A 15,561-nucleotide genomic window follows, 5' to 3' on the forward strand; every position below is an offset into this window, starting at 1 on the left:
CGGGCTGCTATAGCCAAACCTTTGGTCACTCATGCCAATGCCAAACGTTGGTTTCAATGGCGCAAGGAGCACAAATCTTGGGCTGTGGACAATGTGAAACATGTATTGTTCTCTGATGAGTCCACCTTTACTGTTTTCCCCACATCCGGGAGAGTTACAGTGTGGAGAAGCCCCAAAGAAGCGTACCACCCAGACTGTTGCATGCCCAGAGTGAAACATGGGGGTGGATCAGTGATGGTTTGGGCTGCCATATCATGGCATTCCCTTGGCCCAATACTTGTGCTAGATGGGCGCGTCACTGCCAAGGACTACCGAACCATTCTTGAGGACCATGTGCATCCAACGTTTTCCTCCACCAGTATCACGTAGTGACCTGGCCACTATCCTGCAAGAAGAATGGCTTAAAATCCCTCTGACCACTGTGCAGGACTTGTATATGTCATTCCCAAGACGAATTGATGTTGTATTGGCCACAAAAGGAGGCCCTACACCATACTAATAAATTATTGTGGTCTAAAACCAGGTGTTTCAGTTTCATTGTCCAACCCCTGTATATATATATATATATATATATATATATATATATATATATATATTCTTGCATATATGCCCCCAGTGCCTTCCCAGCCCCCCCCTCTAACTCCGCCCATGAGTACCGGCAAGGATTTAAAACTACTTTCACCCCTGGTCACGCCACAGCTGGTAAACCTGTGGTTCTATACATGAACAGTAAGCAGTGCCCACTCTTGCAGCCCTCACTGCAGTGCTTTCTGTGAAAAGTATGTCCATTGTTGTTTCTGCACATCCTGAGACGGCTGTGACTCAGTGGGAAGATTAGCCATCTTGCAATCCGAAAGTTGTGGGTTTGATTCCAGCTTCCTCCTGTCACGTGTCTATGTTCCCCTCGGCAAGTCAATTAACCTCAAGTTGCCCACCTATAAATATGTGTTTCTCAGAGCTATTGGGTGAGTGTGACTCTAGTGCTTTGTGTTGACTGAAAAGGTGTTATATAAATCTAGCCATTTGATTGGACACTTTCCCGTTGCTCTTGAACTGTTCGTTTTTCAGGTGTTTCCTCCGGTGTGGTCTTGTTTGTCGTAGAGGCTAATTTATGGGTTTACATGTAAAAACAAGCTGGCTTGGTTTTAGAAAGAGGTCCTCCACAGCTTCTGATCTATATGGTTATATAGAATTTTGCTTAATGTGGTGAAAATCTTCCTCTGGAATCACCATTCTGAGCCCTGAGCTGAACCTCTGCACCTGAATCTGTCTGGTTCTGTTAGAACCAATTAGCATTGTCTCAGCAGTCAGTCTCATCAAAGGACTGTGTTGGGTCATAAGTGGGTATAATTCAGCCTCCATCAGGGACTGCCTGTATTTACTCTAATGTTGTATTTCTGATCATTTGTCATCAACAGACCTAAAAAAGAGGGAAATCTGAAAGAATACCCCGAACGAAATGAACTGGACTCAGTTTGATGGAATGTCGTTGAGGACGTGACAGTTCTCACTCCGAAGAGATAAAAATACTCCTGTCTGTTACCAAACCTCTGCAAAGGACGACAGCAAGCAGAGCAGCACCAGTAATTACAACCAGGTTGGGTTTGGCCAGACCTCCTCTAGCATCACATAATCTGTTATAAAAGCTGTTGTCACACTGGACGCTCTTATGAAATCTAACAAATATGGACAATCTTTGCAAGAGTCCTAAATTCTTACTGCCTGCATTGTCCCTTCCTGCTACAGCTGCAGAGGGTTTTGGCGACATATAGAGTCCTTCAATGCTTAAATCACAATGAAACCTTGGCTTTGCTTTTCTTTCTGTGACCTCTTGGCTTAGAAGCACAGCTGAACCAACCTTATGAAAACGTCTGTCACTGAGCCCAAATCTCAGAACAAAGCTCTGTCCTTTGTCTTTTAAATTTAGCTTTAAAAAAAACGTACAGTTATAAAATGTGTGGTTCACATTTTTCTCTTCCAGCAGCTGAGCAGCAAAAGCTTTTTCTACAGTAAAAGATGGCCATGATTTATTGTTACCATCTTCATCCATCTTCATTTAATCCTGTTATTACTGCACCATGTATGGAGCACAGCAAACATACAGAAGAAGGAGCGCAGTCTGATAAATAAATTACTAGATGTCAGTTAAAATATTACTAATTCAGGCCAGATCATCCAGTATGAATCCAGTTTGTTACAATTCAACCCATCTAATTCAGACCAAAAAGCTTATTCTGCACCAGAGTTCTCACTCAAAATCTAATTTAGTCCAATTCATTTTATGCTCTGAAATCTCTTTAGAAAGTGGAATTGAATTGCATTTCATGTCTTCCACATTAAACACTTTTAATAAATAAAATATAAAGGTTTCATCCCAGCTATTTATTCACTGCAATATGAACAGAAAAGGGTCAAATGAGGACATTTAACATTTTCAGAAGCTTGCAGAGAGACGCATTTTTTTTCATTTCATTTTGAGCAAGATGGTGAAAAATGCTCAACTTTTCCATATATAGAAAGTGACAAAACCAACCTTGCTAGCATGGTGTAATGAAGCATGTCATGTTCTATGTCATCCACATAAAAACTGATTTTTTAGTTTGTTTGTTGGTTGATTAGTTGAAAAATGTGTTAAATGTTGTCTAACTGTGTGTTTTGGTCGGAGCATAAAGAAACGGAGTGAAAAGAAATAAACTGATCACTATTTGTCACGTCTGCTGGTGCTGAAGCAGAACCCCTCCAGTTCCAAACCCATGTTAAGTAGACAAACATGCTACAACGACCATTGATTGATAATCAATTAATTAATAATCAATAATCAGATTAGTTGAAAAGGGTGGCTTGTCCTCTTCAGGTTGGAGGGGAGTTCCTGCCTCAAGTGGAGGAGTTCAAGTATCTTGGGGTCTTGTTCACAAGTGAGGGAAGAATGGAGCGGGAGATCGACAGACGGATCGGTGCAGCTGCCACAGTAATGGGGGCGCTGTGCCGGTCCGTTGTGGTGAAGAGAGAGCTGAGCCGAAAAGCAAAGCTCTCAATTTACCGGTCGGTCTACGTTCCTACCCTCACCTATGGCCATGAACTTAGGGTCATGACCGAAAGAACGAGATCACGGATACAAGCGGCTGAAATGAGCTTCCTCCGTAGGGTGGCCGGGCACTTCCTTAGAGATAGGGTGAGGAGCCCAGCCTTCCGGGAGGGGCTCGGAGTAGAGCCGCTGCTCCTCCACATCGAGAGGAGCCAGTTGAGGTGGTTCGGACATCTATATCGGATGCTTCCTGGACGCCTTCCTCGGGAGGTGTTCCAGGCACGTCCCACCGGGAGGAGGCCCAGGGCACGGCCCAGGACACGCTGGAGGGACTATGTCTCTCGGCTGGCCTGGGAACGCCTTGGGCTCCCCCTGGAGGTGCTGGAGGAGGTGTCTGGGGAGAGGGACGTCTGGGTGTCTCTGCTGAGTCTGCTGCCCCTGCGACCCGGTCCCGGATGAAGCAGAAGATGACGAGTACAAGTAATCAGATTAGTAATCTGTCAAGTTAACCTCAATATTATCTCAAGCAGGGACAGAGCAGCCCGGGACAGGGAGCTGCATTAACTGGAACAGAAGCTGTGCTGTGCTCTTAGCTGGAGGCTAACGGTTGTTATAAAGTAATTTTGTTCACTTGATAAAAGCTTGTAGCTGCTGTCATCTTAGCATGATGTTGTAATGAAGGCCTGTATGCATAGTTTCTGATGCCCAAAGAGAATTTCAAATGGTCTGATTGGTGGAGGTGTGTGCAGATTTTTTTCCACAGACCTTGCATCATTTGCAGTACGATTCCCTATAGCTGCTAGTCTTTGTGAGCCAGTGTGTTGTTAAGACTGCTGATATAAGTCTATAGGATGAAGTACAATAATCTCCTTCAGCCTCTTCCTCTTTGATTTGTAGTCATATAGAACCAACCTTAGGAGCACGCTGTAAAATTCATCACTGCTCAAGGTAACACACCTATGTTTGCTTACATTTGCATGCCTTCTTAAATATGATCCATTAAAACAATAAAGAACTCTCAAAACAGAAACAGCTCAGGAACTTTACAGAACATTTATGTCATCTTAAATAATAACAAATACCAATCTGGGTCACTAAGAGACGGTTGCTCGGTCAGCTCAGTCTTTCTGGGTTTGTGGCTCATCCACCCTCTCATGTGTCGACGGCGTTAACACCCTCTTTATCAATAAAAATTAACCTTCAGTCAGTTTAACAACTTTGTTTATTGCAAGAAGAGCAAACCAAGACAATAAAAAGTTAAGAGAAAAACTTTCCTGGAAATACAGAAACCTATGTTCTCACATCCCAATATATTAACATAAATCAGCTAAAAAGACTGAAACCCACTGAAGATCTCACAGTGTGGGTGGTAAACTAAAGGGAACACAGCTGGAAAACAAACGGCTTGACCTTCTGCAGAAAGGAAAGAGCAACACAATCCAACACCTTCCAACATTTAAAATAATCTGAAATCTTTTCCATAAATTCTGATGGATTACCAGTTAAAAATCAAAATAATCACACTTCATTTGCATTCACATACGATAATATGGATCCCAAATACCCCACACAAGACACAGAACATGACGCACAGGCTCACTGTAGCAAAGGACTCTGGGAGATTGAGTTCAGTGATTTCCTTCTTTTGATTTCCTTTCCAAACAACATAATCTGGCACAACAGAGCAACATCCATAAACCACATTAATCCCAATACTCTCCCAGTGCTAGGAATGTTAAAACCACCAATGTATAACCTTATTTCCTTTTGACCAGAAGTGCATGATTCAGTACTGATGACAAAACAAGCCTGAAACACCAACAAATCTTCACAAAAACAACTCGTTTACTCTTTTCCTCTTTAGGTTTTGCTCAGAAGGAAGATTTAAAACACAGAACATTTGTAATAAAATAAACTTTACAGAAAAGGACAACATGAACTGGACAATAAATAACTGAAAACTACTCATACCCTGTTTTTATGGCACAGTGGAGGAATGACTTGTTGACCGGTTTGGATGACATCTCTGGATCTCAATCTAAATCCTGCAGTTAGGCTACTAGACAAACATCTGAGGTGAAAAAATAACAACCGTGGAAAAAATTAAATATTAGGGAGTTTAAAGGAACAGTGGTTAACACTTACTGCCATCTAGTGGTCGAGTTGCACATAGCAATCCGCTAAAATATCTATTCATAATTTAGTAACATTTTAAATAACAATTACTTGCTCTGGAGAAACAAACAACTTTTCAGCATCTTTCCAACTTCTCTACCTAATTTCTAAAACATCCACATCAGTGTTTGTTCTTGCTGCAAGGATTGTCCAATCCTGAATTTACTTTGTCTCTTTAAATGTTAATAATTGAATGAACTTAATTTGCATGCTCTTGGCTGTTTTTCCAGCTGTTTAGTTAATTATGTTATGCCATTAACCTTTGGCCACGTCTGAGGGAAATTCAGGTTAAAATGATTCCGATTTATATATATTTGTTCTGTTAATTATTGATAATGACATTAATTCCTGCTACATTACAGCTACCTGCTGAACCTGCATGATTACTGACATCTTGCTTTCCGGGAGTCTTTTCCAAACATTTTGCTAATTTAAGGGCACAATAGTCCAAATTTTTATGTGTTTGACTAGATGGAGGAAACTGGCATCTCCAGCCTGGGAACTTATTCAAGATTTCGTCCCTGCTCTGCTGGCCAGAGAGGGGATTAATTATGGGTAAAGATATGGATTACAAATGTAAGATAACTGTTGTTCAGGCAGGGCCTAAGGCAATAAAACTCCAGCATTGTTATTATAGTTATTATAGTCATATTGTTTCATGTGTATCAGGACAGAATGAGATGGACTACTACAAAACAGGACAGAACCAGGTTCATCAGTAAGAAACACCAAAACTTGACTACTCCCGAAGTTTCTCCGCAACCTGTAGGTGGAGCTGGCACCACTTTATTGCGTCCTTCTTCTCTGTTTGCTTTTTGAGTGTTAAATTTCTTCTTCATGCCTTTGCAGCAGAAATGTGTTTATTCTAGCAATGCTGAAACACAAAAAGATATAACTATTTTTTTTTAGAAATTAAACTACAGTTTTAGTTAAAAATAGGAACTTTAATATAGATATTTTACCGTTTTAACTTTAAAGTTCACAGACAGGTTAAACTCTACCTTTGGATTTCCTTTTTGCGTTAGACATTCTGTTTAATCCGCAAAGTACAAGAACATCAAAAACAATTTGAATATCGTGATAAAGTTCAATAGTTTATGTCCCTCATTTCAGAAAGCAAATCTCGTATTATTTAGATTCATCACAGAGTAAAATATTTCAAGCCTTTTCTTGTCATTTTTATGACTCTGGTTTACAGAGAATGAAAACTAAAAATTCAGTGTCTCAGAAAATTAGAATATTACATCAGATCAAAAGACACTGAAATTTTAAACAGAAATGTCAGGCGTCTGAGAAGAATGTTCATTTCTATGGACTTAATACTTGGTTGGGGCTCCTTTTGCATGAATCTCTGCATCATTGCGGCGTGGCATGGAGGAGATCAACCTGCGGTTCTGCTGAGGTGTTCTGGAAGTCGAGGCTGGTTTGACAGGGGCCTTCAGGTCATCTGCCTTGTTGGGTCTGGTGTGTCTCATCTTCCTCTTAACAATACTCCATAGGTTCTCTGTGGGGTTCAGGTCAGGCCAGTTTTCTGGGCAGTCAAGCACATTAACACCATGGTTACTAACCCAGCTTTTGGTACCTTTGGCAGTGTGGGTCGGTACCAAGCCCTGCTGGAAAATGAAATCAGCATCTCCATAAAGCTTGTCAGCAGAAGGAAGCAGGAAGTTCTCTAAAATGTAGCCCGTATGTAGGATTCGTCCGTGTGTGGTGGGTCATAATGACCAGACTCGGTCTACTCCTTGTGAAGCTCTTCTAAATTCTTGAAGGGATTTTACTTGACAATCCTGTCAAGGCTGGTGCACCTGTTCCTGGCGCACCATTTCATCCTTTTTACTTTTTTCTTCCACTCAATTTTCTATAAATATGGTTGAACACAGCACTTAATGAACAACAAGCTTCTTCAGCAATGACCGTTTGAGGCTTACCCTACTTGTGGAGGATGGCAATAACTGTCTTCTGGACATCTGTCCAGTCTTCCCCATGATGGTGTCTCCTACTGACCCAGAGGGAGACCATCTAGAGGCTCAGGGGTTTCCAGGGGTTTTAATTAGCTGATTAGGGTGTGACACCACAAGATCCAATATTTAGCTTTTACGCAAAATTTAAAATTTCCGACACAGAATTTTGGGTTTTCATTATCTGTAAGCCATAATCATCAAAATTACAACAAATAAAGGCTTGAAGTATTTCATTCTATGTGTGATAATTCTATATTAAATATGAGTTTAATTTTCTAAAAGGAAGGGCAACATTTTTTAATACTTTTTCATGATTGTAATTATTTGAGCTGTATTGTATCTGAGCATAATAAAAGTAGGTGTTATATTTATTTAGACACTTTAATTCTCTTTGGTAGCAGAAGTTGCACAGATTTGGTTTGTTACAAGATTACGGCACGAAGACGGGAACCTAAACTTTAACAGGACTCTCTTCTGTGTAAACAACCAAACAAATGTCAAAACATGTTACAACAAAACCTTAAAAACAAAAAAGTCTACGCTACACTTAGACTTTAGCTCCAGTGTGGGTTATTATCTAAGAACATGAATAACTGAGACACAGACAGTGCTTTACAACAACAAATACAACCACACAGACAGAAAAACTATCAGGACTGAAAGTCTGTCCAGTTTCTGGCCTCCAAGGAAGCCAAAGACGGGAAGAAAATTAGGTTGCAGGCAACATCTGGTGCAAAACAAACCAGACAAAACGTTCTGGGCCTTGAAGAGACTGAAGCTCTGAATGAAGCTCTGATAAAGGCTTCTTGTCCCTCCACCTCGTCTCTCAGATCAGACCTCAGATGGCCGGGATTCTCCACCAGTTCCCGCAGTGTATTTCTGGCCCATCATATTCATGTTTGTCACCTTACAGGAGTCCCAGCAGCCCTGGAACCAGAGCGCTCACTGGTTAACGTGGGGCCTCAGGGCTTGGTAAAGTCCCTCAAAGGTGGGTCGGTCCGTGATGTTGCGGCTCCAGCAGCGCATCATCAACTCAAAGAGAGATGGCGGGCATAGAGGAGGAGCATACAGGAAGATCTGAGGGGGAGAGAGATCAGGTGAACAGGGTTCAGTCAGGGTGGCGACAAAAGGTAAAATTATTCAGAAATAGGCTAAATAAATCTGAAAGAGATTTATGATGAGATCAGTCAGGGTTTGGTTCAGTTGGACCCTTATTTGAAGAAATCAACAGGCAAAAAAAGACTAATCACAGTAAAAGTTCAGGATTACAAACCAGTTTTAGGATGTAAAAGAAACAACAGCTCCCCCTTATGGTCAAACTGCGCGACACAGATCAGCGCTCCAAACCTGGAGCTTCTCTGAACTGTCTTCATTAGTGTGGCGCCGTCCTGAACGGATCTGTCTCACCTGTCGGCCCTGGTTCCGGAAGAACTCGCCGGAGTTCTCGATGACCTGTTCGTCTGACAGCAGACTGTAGGGCTGCTCCTTGCACAGAGTGAAGATCTCCCACAGAGTCACTCCGAAGGCCCACACATCGCTCGCAGTGGTGAACTTACCCTGGAGGAGCACCAGAACCTTCAGAACTTTAAATCTGCATATTTCAACTTTCAGGTGGACAAAACATTTTGCCAAATGTAATGATGTTTGTGCACCTGAATGCTGCACAAAGTTGAAGTTTCATAAAGAGACATCATTTTATCAGCAGGTAATTATTATTGTATAAAAATGTAATAATAAAAAGCTTTAGATCAGATCAAATTTGTCCTGGTTGTGGCTAATTTCAAGATCCGGACAAGATGGATGAAAGTGGATGAAATTGGCAGTTTTGGTTAGAACTGCGGATGTTTTAAATGGCAATAAATATTTTTTTATCTACTAAGACAGTTTAACAATCGGTATCAGAAGTGGGTAACGGTCAACAGCAGTTAGGAACTATCAGCAGATACAATATTTTGCATCTCTGGGTAATCTACAAGGTTGAGCCTAAACAGTGCACACCTTCCAGGGAACATTAATAATCACAGAATAAAGTGAAGTATAATGTAGGGACTGAGAATAAGACGCTTCTGAATGAAGAAAAATAGCAGTGCTTTTATTTTGAAGGGCCCAAAGTGTCGTTTTAATGACACTATTTGTCAGAGAATAAACCATCAGACAACAACCATGTGAGACTCAGTGAAGGTCCTCTTACCAGCAGGATGCTCTCCCAGGCCATCCATCGGATCGGCAGCACAGCCCGGCCCTGGATCCGGTAGTAGTCGCTGCTGTACAGGTTTCTGCTCATCCCAAAGTCTGCAATCTTGATGGTGAGACGGCGGTCCAGCAGGCAGTTCCTGGTGGCCAGGTCACGGTGCACGAAGTTCAGAGACGCCAAGTACTTCATCCCAGAGGAGATCTGCACCGCCATGTGGAGGAGGTCCGACAGACTGGAGGGAGGAGGGAGAGTCAGCGGTGAAGAAGAGGAAGGACAGCGAGTTTAAAACCACAGCCTGAGGAGGAATAGCAACCTGACGGAGGGGATGTTGTTGGCGTGCGTCAGCGTGCTCTCGATCTCCCGCTGAGACAGGAACATGTTCAGGTCTCCGTTCTCCATGTACTCGGTCACCATGCACAGCGGGTCGGACGACACGCACACACACAGCAACCGGATGATGTTGGGGTCGTCCAGACGGGACATAATCTTAATTTCTTTCAGGAAGTCGTTCCTGATGGACGGACAGATGAGGAAAACAGAGACAAGTTCGGTGAATGAATGCTTCATGTTGAGACAGAAGCTGAATATCTCATACAGACACTGCCTAGAAAGACTGAACCCAGGAGGCAACGGTACTGTTTGTTGTGGCATGGAGGTGATCAGCCTGTGGTTCTACTGAGGTGTTCAGGAAGCCCAGGTTGCTTTGATAGCAGACTCCACATTATCTGCATTGTTGGTTCTGGTGTCTTTCATCTTCCTCTTGACAGAACCCCAGATTCTCAATGGGGTTCTGGTTGGGCCAGTTTGCTGGTCAATCAAGAACAGTAACACTACGGTCATTGACGGTACCAAGTTCGTCAAGGAAGCTTGAAGTGCTCTAAAAGTCTTGGTAGATGGCTGGGCTGTCTGTGGACTTCAGAAAACCCAGTGGACCAGAACCAGTAGGTGACATGGCACCTCAAATCATCACTGATTGGAAAATCTTATTGGACTTCAAGGAACGCGGATCCTGTGCCTTTCTACTCTTCCTCCAGACTCTGGGACATGATTTCTTGTGCATTTTTTCTAACACATTTTAACGCATTTTTTCCTTCCACTAAACTTTCTGTTAATATACTTAGATAGCACACTCAGCCAGCGTCTTTAGCAATAAAAATTGGACACTTACCTGCCTAGTAGAGCCTGCGAATAACTGTCTACTGAACCACCACCATGGCCATAACACAACATTTCTGTATAAAAAGTCTTTTTTTGGGCTCAATTTAATATTAAAAGTTAGCCAATCAACACACACAAATGCGTGAAATAAATCAGATTGTCAGTCATTTTCAGTCAGTCATTTTCTACCGCTTATTCCATAGTGGGTCGCGGGGGAGCTGGTGCCTATCTCCAGCAGTCTATGGGCAAGAGGCAGGGTACAACCTGGACAGGTCACCAGTCCATCACAGGACAATGTGTGTAATGGAATTATTAATATATGAGTTTCATGTTTTTGAATGGAATCACTTGAATAAATTGACTTTCTGAGCAGGTTTAATTTATTGAGCTGTTTCTGTGTATCTGATCTGAAAGTGTAACATGGTGCACGTTAAGTTCCACTTGAACATGCATGCTGTGGATGCAGTCCTGTTACACCCAGACTAAAAACTAAAACCTGTTAAAATAGGAGCAGAAGTGAAACGGTACTGGAATAAAACTGAGTTTAACATGTGAGGCTGATACATCCCTCCCTCTGCATACCTGGCCTGACTCGTGGCGTCGGCCCTCAGCTGTTTGACCGCCACCAGCACTGAGCGTCCGTCTCTGTTAGGAAGGGGAGAGCCTTCCCCGAGGAATTCTGGGAGTCTCTCCGCCTCACACAGATGGACCTGCACCGAGGAGGACGAGATAAGTTGTCTGAGGTGATCTTTCCAGTACAGTAATTTCCAGAAAGGCTGAAAACATCCACCTCTCCAAACTGCCCCTCCCCCAGCTTCTCCCTGAAGATGAGCTGATGGCGTGGGAACTCAGCAGCAGAGATGTCCTTCCTGGTGAGGGAGTCCACAGTCAGGGCTGGGACGGCGTACATGTTGCTGCCGGTGACGCCTTGCAGCCGAACGATGTCCGTCTCTGCGTAGTGCGGCGCGTTGTTGTTGAACGACTGGTGCGGCGTGCACTGGGTGATGTCTGGCTCAGCGTAGCCTCCTCCACAGGCTGTCAGAGACACAGGTGTTCATTTAATTCACCTTCATTATTACTCAATAAAAACAACGATACAAAGAAGGCACCTGGGAGATGACAAATTAAGCAGTTTCGCTTATCTGTTAGTTACAATATTATCTTAGTAATAAGATTGTAACAAGTTTGTAATAATTCAGTATTAAAAATCTAGCAATTAGTAAAGTAATAATTTGTTAGATACAGATTATTCAGAAATATTAGAATAAACATGCAACATGATGATTATTGGCAAATATATAATCAAATAAAGAAATAATGTGACTATAGGGAAAAAAATGCAGTAGTGCTACTAATGAAAGTGTCTGACTACATGATGTCAAGTAATTACTAAATTAAAAACCAGTATTCAAACCACAGGTAGAGAGATAATATTACTATAATATATTAATAATGATACATAACCATTATGCTCAAATAAAATAATGAGGTACTGCAGCATGTTTACCAATATACTAACCAACAAATTGCTGTTTGATGATCTTTAATAATAATTAACAGGTGGAATCACATAATTACCAAACTAATAACCAGCAATTGCATCTTGGAAATGAAACTTTCTCTAACAAAGATTCCCTCAATTAATAATAATTATTATTATTATTCATTTAAGCTCTGCATTATTTTTAATAGGGCAGTAATTAGATTATAGCAAAGATGTAATAATAATTATCAGGCAATAATTTCATAACAAACTTAATAATAAGGTAGCATTATATATTTACAGAGGTAATAAATATCTGAAATAAAATAGCAAAGGTTGAGTTGAAATTTAAATGCAATAATGGGTCATAAAAAATGATTACAAATATAATACACATGTAATTACAGCTTGATGGTAAGACAATATTTATAGCATAATATTTTGATAACAAAGATTTAATAATAATATGTAAAAAACAAAAAAACAAAACAAAAAATCCAGTACTAGAAGTTTTATAATAGCATGGTGACCGTGGGGAGAGGGTACAGAAATAATAAATATTAATGTAAAAACCAGATAGTCTCCTTTCAGTTAAGAGTGAGGTAGCAGCATTAGAATAATCTTACATAACTAAGGTATTACCATGTAATTATTATTATCCAATAATTACACTATGGTAACAAAACAGTTTAAAAAAATGGTTAATGTAATTGTATATAATTATAGCTTTTTACTAAAGTAGTTATAGCTTAGTTATGTTTTAATTACATAGATACAATGACTTCATAATATTAGTTAATTAATATTGTAATAACCTGTAATTACTGGTTACAGGAACAAAGATTAGGTAATGCCGCATAACTACAATGTAATTACAGCCAGTTACTAAAAGGAAAAACCTGCCTTTAGTTTTAATAACATCGATATAATCATCAAATAATTAACAAAGTAGTAATTATAATAAACTGGAGTAACAAACGGTAATAACAAAATGAGGTCATGTATTTATAGTTCCTTACTTAAACAGAAACAGCTTAGCTACGTTTTAATGATAATGGTAAAATAACGTTATTTATACTAATTACCAAATAATTACCAGCAATTACAGCCCAGTAATAATACAATAGCACTAAAACATATTTATCAAAGTTTGCTGTGATTAGATACAACAATATAATTATCAAATTAGTTAACGTGTAATAACAGTTAGGTAATAATAGGATAATACTAGGTTGAAGTTTGCCCTTTATTAATATTGTAATAATGAATTTTCATCTAATTAGCAAAAAAATTAATAGATAAGACAGTAGCAGGCAGATAGATAGAAGAAGATTGTACAGAAAAGTAACGTGAGGAAGTAATAAACAGGCGATAACAGGTAACGACAGGTAATTAGTATATCAGGGTGATGGATGAAACAGAATACGCAAAACTACTTTTTACATTTACTGTACTTTCGTAATATTTGTTTTTGATATTTTAACTTTTCACCTGATATTCTTTAAAACGTCTCAAGTCACGCCTTTCATCTCTTACCACGAAGCCATCCTGGCGTCTGGTGACAGGAAGTCAGCAGGAGGAGGTCATAGAGAGGGTTACCGAGGAAGAGTGCTGGAGGAAGAGGAGACATGGAAAGAGACCGAGAACGCTGGGAGGAGAAGAAGAGAAACACTGGAGCATGCAAGAAGATGCGGAGAAGAAGAGAAGACAGAACCGACAGAGTTTGATGATGAATTTAACTGCAGTGAGAAAGTGGAGATGACCCTGGGTGAGGTGCCTTTACTGGCCACCACGGGGCAAAGTCGAGCAATATGTGACCTATTTTTAAAACCTGCAGACAGCTAATAAAATAAAAACCTCAAAAATTGAGGTTTAGAACTAATTAAAAAATAAACCAATAGAGAATAAAAGTGAATAAAGGGAAAACATAAAAAAATCATCTTTTAAATGTGTTTTAAAAGAGAACAAAGGAATAAAATCTGTCCTCTCTGGTCTACCTCTGGTATCTCTGATATATTAAAAAGACTTTACCCAGAGCTTTATTGGTATGAGCATTGCTTTAAAGCTCTAATTTAAATTCACCTTAAAGCCTGTAGATATGAAGATAAAGATGAGGATAGTCCTGGATGTGAATTATTCTCTGAATAATTCAGGATCAAACAAGCTTTTTCATGTACGATGATGTCTACAGTTATATTTATAAACGCTTTGTTATTTTTCCCCAAAAAATCGGTTCCTTTGGCTTGCATCATTAGCCCAGAACCAAAAGCTCAGGTTCTATTACAGATGGTACTGGATGTGGACAGCAACTATTTAAATTAGTCTAATTATAGGCTCATAATGAACCCAAAGAGCATCAAATTGAGTGAGCACAGAAAAATCTCATCTACATCCTGCTGGGATCCAGTTTAAAGTAGATAGAAGGGTTCTGGGTCTGCTGGGGGAGTTCTGGGCTGGTACATGTCACCGGGGCAGCTGTATGAGTCGAGCTTTGAGGAGATAAAAGTGAGTTAAACATCTGAGCGGGTTTACCTGAAGCCTCGGCGCTCTGCGACAGCTCCGGCAGCTTGTTTCTCAGCATGGCCGGGTTCTGGTACTGTGGGTCCAGCAGGAACACTCTCTCATAGTAGGGATCAGTGTTGGTGGGGCCTGAGGACAAAAAATACAAGATGAGCAAATGGGCACATGTTCTGTAGCTGAATGTCCAGAACGTCAGGACCGGGTTCATATCTGTTGTTCAGATTAGAGACAACTTGAGGTTCCAGACCCAAATCCTGCTGTTATTCACCTGTCTGGAAAATCGGAGTGTTTTCCATGAAACGACCTCTTTAGGTGTTTAATGGAGCTTTAAAACCAAGTAAGTTTGCAGTTTTTAATGAATTAGAAACTTCTGCATGGATTAAAAGCTACATGTGGGTTTTATTTTATGATCTTCAATATTCAGACACATGAGGAACAAAATACTATGTTTTACATTATTTAAGATACAAATTTTAATAATATTACTTGATTAGTGAACGTAGTACCAAAAAAAACATTAATCCTTTGTAAAAATGTAAACTAAATAAATTGCAAATATTTTAAATAGTTGAAACTTTCAAATGAGTTTAAAAATTTAGGATAGAAGGCACTAAATGTTTGAAAACTATCTACATATTCCAGTTTTTTTGGTTAAAAAACTATAAAAACGATCTTTAAACTGCCCATAGATGTCTGTTAATTAGACGTGTATTTGGTCTGAAAGTGAACATTTATTAGACGTCTGAATCAGGCTCGGAGGTTTATTAGTGGTCTAGATGTTGACATGTTTTAGCCGAGACTGAATAGCAGTAAAATCAGGTGAACTGGGCAGAACCAAGCTCAGGAGCTCTCAGTTATGACACGCCATCTTTGATAAATGAACTTCCCAGATGCACAGATGTCATCATGCAAACAATGTCTGCAAACGTCTGTCTGTTGCAGCCACGGTGTTCTAGTCAGCAAATTTAAAAGGCTAAAACTGTTTTTTATTTTAAAATTGTGTGACTTGGGTCAAACATTTTGGGTTTCATTCCAAGCTTCTCGC

The 15,561-nt window shown here is 40.3% G+C and overlaps 1 protein-coding gene across 5 annotated transcripts in view; it reads right to left on the reverse strand.

Annotated features, from left to right (window-relative positions):
• Nucleotides 1-4,229: 4,229 nt before the first annotated feature.
• ddr2l (discoidin domain receptor family, member 2, like) overlaps nucleotides 4,230-15,561 on the reverse strand; it is a 38,775-nt gene continuing 27,443 nt past the window's right edge. For 4 of the 5 annotated variants that reach the window (XM_047381294.1, XM_047381293.1, XM_047381292.1 and 1 more), the window contains exons 13-20: nucleotides 14,529-14,645; nucleotides 13,533-13,607; nucleotides 11,304-11,548; nucleotides 11,096-11,223; nucleotides 9,669-9,866; nucleotides 9,353-9,587; nucleotides 8,569-8,718; nucleotides 4,230-8,238 (exon numbers count right to left, since the gene is read on the reverse strand). In XM_047381294.1, coding sequence (XP_047237250.1) covers nucleotides 8,104-8,238; nucleotides 8,569-8,718; nucleotides 9,353-9,587; nucleotides 9,669-9,866; nucleotides 11,096-11,223; nucleotides 11,304-11,548; nucleotides 13,533-13,607; nucleotides 14,529-14,645 — 1,283 coding nt within the window. In that variant the 3' untranslated portion in view covers nucleotides 4,230-8,103. The remainder of the gene's footprint in view (nucleotides 8,239-8,568; nucleotides 8,719-9,352; nucleotides 9,588-9,668; nucleotides 9,867-11,095; nucleotides 11,224-11,303; nucleotides 11,549-13,532; nucleotides 13,608-14,528; nucleotides 14,646-15,561) is intronic. The other variant, XM_047381295.1, reaches the window with a different exon arrangement.

The sequence above is a fragment of the Girardinichthys multiradiatus genome, chromosome 12 (assembly GCF_021462225.1).
Source record: "Girardinichthys multiradiatus isolate DD_20200921_A chromosome 12, DD_fGirMul_XY1, whole genome shotgun sequence".
Classification (NCBI taxonomy): Eukaryota; Metazoa; Chordata; class Actinopteri; order Cyprinodontiformes; family Goodeidae; genus Girardinichthys; species Girardinichthys multiradiatus.